Genomic DNA, 5,174 nt, shown 5'->3' with positions numbered 1-5,174 from the left:
TTCTACTGACAAACACACTTTACAGTTCTACTGACAAACACACTTTACAGTTCTACTGACAAACACACTTTACAATTCTACTGACAAACATACTTTACCATCCTACTGACAAACACACTTTACCATTCTATTGACAAACACACTTTACAATTCTACTGACAAACACACTTTACCATTCTACTGACAAACACACTTTCCCACTCTACTGACAAACACACTTTTCAATTCTACTGACAAACACACTTTTCAATTCTACTGACAAACACACTATACAATTCTACTGACAAACATACTTTCCCATCCTACTGACAAACACACTTTGCAGTTCTACTGACAAACACACTTTGCAATTCTACTGACAAACACTCTTTACAATTATATAGACATTAAACGTAGACCGGGAGGGTTCATTAGTAAACAAAGATACTGACAAACACACTTTATAGTTCTACTGACAAACACACTATACAATTCTACTGACAAACCCACTTTACAATTCTACTGACAAACACACTTTACAATTATATAGACATTAAACGTAGACCTGGATGGTTCATTAGTAAACAAAGAGGATGAAAACTAGCTGTGGAGGGGCATGCCAGCCTCGAATGTAGATGATTGTTGATATGGGAATGCACAAAATCCTTCTAAATTGCCCGAGTTACATATTTTACCGGTATATATATGTAAAACCAAGGGTCTTGTGACTGTTATGAACATAAGCTTTACATTTAGTGTCTATTCGTAACATTTAATGTTGTTATAGAAAAGCTAGACATGTTTAAAACATTAAAGCTCTTTTCAGTGTCAATGTGTATAGCATGTCTAACACAACATCACAGACAGTTATGAAATGGCACATCTTCTAAAAACAATTATCGATTTAGCTAACGTTGCATTTGTAATCTAGTTTATAATCTGTTAAAATATGTTACTAGGGAATTTTGCTATGATTTTAGTCGTATCGCATGGAAACATTTATCTTAATTTAAGGCTAGTAAGCCTCTCTACAGCTAGTAAAAGAGAAATTAAGCTCTGGATGACCTAGGTATATATATGAACTTCAGATACTATGTCATTTTATAATATACATTTGGATCGCTTAAGGAACTATTTTTATGACGACATCAGCCTTAATGTCTTATTATTGACTACGTTAACCTCGCTATGGAACATTTTAATAGCTAATGTACAAGTTCAATATATCCAAACTACATAAGTTCTTATCCTTACCTTGGGTATTTAAGTATAACCTATCAGTAAGTTGAGATTCAGGATGACCATAGTCTCTTTCAGGGTGCTTTTTGAATTTTAATGTCTTCAAATTACACTTAATTAAATTTTAATAAATGTCGTGGAGATTATACGATTATCGTTAATTTGCACATACTTTAATTTAAAAAGTCCACAACTTAATTAAACAAATTATCGTTATGATACTGTGCTATATAGTTGACACACCAATGTCTTATTTTTCGTATTACACTCATTAAGACGTCAGAACTAATACAATCGGCATAACGGACTGATCTGGGGATATCGTTTTATAAAACAATATACATTAATATCGAGATGGCGAATTCGAAAATCTGGCAATGGTCAGTGAGTACACCTGTTCTTTTCCGAAAGAGTTGTATTAATTCTTGTTAATGTGATAAAACAGATCTTCATTTCGCTCCATTTCATATATAATTGATAAAATTCGTCTCGATGGTCTTTTTTTAGCTCGACAAACGCCCTCTGAAATGAAAACTTCTGAATTCTTTTCATGAATTTTAAACGAAGAAAAGAATAATCGAGTCTCCTACGTCACATACACATGATCAGGCCACCGAACAGTGTACGCGTGAGTCTCCTATGTCACGTACACATGATCAGGCCACCGAGCAGCGAGTCTCCTACGTCACATACACATGATCAGGCCACCGAACAGTGTACGCGTGAGTCTCCAATGGCACATACACATGATCAGGCCCCCGAGCAGTGTACGTGTGAGTCTCCTACGTCACATACACATGATCAGGACACCGAACAGTGTACGCGTGAGTCTCCTATGTCACGGACACATGATCAGGCCACCGAGCAGTGTACGCTTGAGTCTCTTACGTTACATACACATGATCAGGCCACCGAGCAGTGTACGCGTGAGTCTCCAATGGCACATACACATGATCAGGCCACCGAGCAGTGTACGCCTGAGTCTCTTACGTTACATACACATGATCAGGCCACCGAGCAGTGTACGCGTGAGTCTTCTATGTCACGTACACATGATCAGGCCGCCGAGCAGTGTACGCGTGAGTCTCCAATGTCACATACACCTGATCAGGCCACCGAGCAGTGTACGTGTGAGTCTCTTACGTCACGTACACATGATCAGGCCACCGAACAGTGTATGCGTGAGTCTTCTATGTCACGTACACATGATCAGGCCACCGAGCAGTGTTCGCGTGAGTCTCCTGTCAGGTACACATGATCGGGCAACCGAACAGTATACGCGTGAGTCTCCTACGTCACGTACACATGATAAGGCCACCGAGCAGTGTACGAGTGAGTCTCTTACGTCATGTACACATGATCCCTATGTCACGTACACATGATCAGGCCACCGAGCGGTGTTCGCGTGAGTCTCCTGTCAGGTACACATGATCGGGAAACCGAACAGTATACGCGTGAGTCTCCTATGTCACGTACCCATAATCAGGCCACCGAGCAGTGTACGCGTGAGTCTCCAAAGTCACATACACATGATCAGGCCAACGAGCAGTGTACGTGTGAATCTCCTATGTCTCTTACGTCACGTCCACATGATCAGGCCATTGAGCAGTGTACGAGTGAGTCTCATACGTCACGTACACATGATCAGGCCATTGAGCAGTGTATGAGTGAGTCTCCTACGTCACGTACACATAATCAGGCCACCGAGCAGTGTACGCGTGAGTCTCCAAAGTCACATACACATGATCAGGCCAACGAGCAGTGTACGTGTGAATCTCCTATGTCACGTACACATGATAAGGCTACCGAGCAGTGTACGCGTGAGTCTCAAACGTCACGTACACATGATCAGGCCGCCAAGCAGTGTACGCTTGAGACTCCTACGTCACGTACACATGATCAGGCCCCCGAACAGTGTACGCGTGAGTCTCCTACGTCACGTACAGATGATCAGGTCACCGAGCAGTGTACGCGTGAGACTCCTACGTCACGTACACATGATCAGGCCAACGAGCAGTGTACGTGTGAATCTCCTATGTCACGTACACATGAAAAGGCTACCGAGCAGTGTACGCGTGAGTCTCAAACGGCACGTACACATGATCAGGCCACCGAGCAGTGTACGAGTGAGTCTCCTACGTCACATACACATGATCAGGCCACCAAGCAGTGTACGCGTGAGTCTCCTACCTCAGGTACACATGATCAGGCCACCGATCAGTGTACGAGTGAGTCTCCTACGTCACATACACATGATCAGGCCACCAAGCAGTGTACGCGTGAGTCTCCTACCTCAGGTACACATGATCAGGCCACCGATCAGTGTACGCGTGAGGCTCCTACGTCACGTACACATGATCAGGCCCCCGAGCAGTGTTCGCGTGAGTCTCCTGTCAGGTACACATAATCGGGCAACCGAACAGTATACGCGTGAGTCTCCTACGTCACGTACAGATGATCAGGCCACCGAGCAGTGTAAGAGTGAGTCTCCTACGTCACGTACACACACGTACAAATGATCAGGCCACCGAGCAGTGTTCGCGTCAGTCTCCTGTCAGGTACACATGATCGGGAAACCGAACAGTATACGCGTGAGTCTCCTATGTCACGTACCCATAATCAGGCCACCGAGCAGTGTACGCCTGAGTCTCTTACGTTACATACACATGATCAGGCCACCGAGCAGTGTACGCTTGAGCGTCCTACGTCACGTACACATGATCAGGTCACCGAGCAGTGTACGCGTGAGTCTCCAAAGTCACATACACATGATCAGGCCAACGAGCAGTGTACGCGTGAGTCTCCTATGTCACGTACACATAATCAGGCCACCGAACAGTGTACGCGTGAGTGTCCTACGTCATGTACACATGATCAGGCCAACGAGCAGTGTACGAGTGAGTCTCCTACGTCACGTACACATGATCAGGCCGCCAAGCAGTGTACGCTTGAGTCTCCTACGTCACGTACACATGATCAGGCCACCGAGCAGTGTACGCGTGAATCTCCAAAGTCACATACACATGATCAGGCCAACGAGCAGTGTACGCGTGAATCTCCTATGTCACGTACACATGATCAGGCCACCGAGCAGTGTACGCGTGAATCTCCAAAGTCACATACACATGATCAGGCCAACGAGCAGTGTACGTGTGAATCTCCTATGTCACGTACACATGATAAGGCTACCGAGCAGTGTACGCGTGAGTCTCCTACGTCATGTACATATACACATGATCAGGCCACCGAGCAGTGTACGGGTGAGTCTCCTATGTCACGTACACATGATCAGGCCACCGAGCAGTGTATGCGTGAGTCTCCTACGTCATGTACATTTACACATGATCAGGCCACCGAGCAGTGTACCCGTGAGTCTCCTACGTCACGTACACATAATCAGGCCACCGAGCAGTGTACGCGTGAGTCTCCAATGTCACATACACATGATCAGGCCACCGATCAGTGTACGCGTGAGTCTCCTACGTCACGTACACATGATCATGCCAACGAGCGGTGTACGCGTGAGTCTCCTATGTCACGTACACATGATCAGGCCACCGATCAGTGTACGCGTGAGTCTCCTATGTCACGTACACATAATCAGGCCACCGAGCAGTGTACGCCTGAGTCTCTTACGTAACGTAAACATGATCAGGCCACCGAGCAGTGTACGTGTGAATCTCCTATGTCACGTACACATAATCAGGCTACCGGGCAGTGTACGCCTGAGTCTCTTACGTAACGTACACATGATCAGGCCACCGAGCAGTGTACGGGTGAGTCTCCAATGTCACGTACACATGATCAGGACACCGAGCAGTGTACGCCTGATTCTCTTACGTAACGTAAACATGATCAGGCCTCCGAGCAGTGTACGTGTGAATCTCCTATGTCATGTACACATGATCAGGCCACCGAACAGTGTACGCGTGCGTCTCCTATGTCACGTACACATG

General features: G+C 45.5%; 2 protein-coding genes across 2 annotated transcripts; both read left to right on the top strand.

Moving 5' to 3' along the window:
* Positions 1 to 2,596: 2,596 nt before the first annotated feature.
* LOC110454125 (salivary glue protein Sgs-4-like) lies at positions 2,597 to 3,625 on the top strand. The gene has a single exon (XM_021503501.1). It carries the CDS (start codon positions 2,597 to 2,599, stop codon positions 3,623 to 3,625), a length of 1,029 nt encoding a protein of 342 aa, XP_021359176.1.
* Positions 3,626 to 3,733: 108 nt separating this feature from the next.
* Positions 3,734 to 4,858, top strand: LOC110454124 (vitellogenin-1-like). Its single transcript, XM_021503500.1, has one exon. It carries the CDS (start codon positions 3,734 to 3,736, stop codon positions 4,856 to 4,858), a length of 1,125 nt encoding a protein of 374 aa, XP_021359175.1.
* The last annotated feature ends 316 nt before the right edge of the window (positions 4,859 to 5,174 follow it).

The sequence above is a fragment of the Mizuhopecten yessoensis genome, unplaced genomic scaffold (assembly GCF_002113885.1).
Source record: "Mizuhopecten yessoensis strain PY_sf001 unplaced genomic scaffold, ASM211388v2 scaffold7685, whole genome shotgun sequence".
Classification (NCBI taxonomy): domain Eukaryota; kingdom Metazoa; phylum Mollusca; class Bivalvia; order Pectinida; family Pectinidae; genus Mizuhopecten; species Mizuhopecten yessoensis.
Note: the sequence above shows the minus strand (reverse complement) of the source record. Positions and strands in the feature narration are given on the sequence as shown.

Bases quoted from the DNA above. Each gene is read 5' to 3' on its own strand.
- LOC110454125 (XM_021503501.1), top strand. From the start codon at position 2,597: ATGATCAGGCCACCGAGCGGTGTTCGCGTGAGTCTCCTGTCAGGTACA.
- LOC110454124 (XM_021503500.1), top strand. From the start codon at position 3,734: ATGATCAGGCCACCGAGCAGTGTTCGCGTCAGTCTCCTGTCAGGTACA.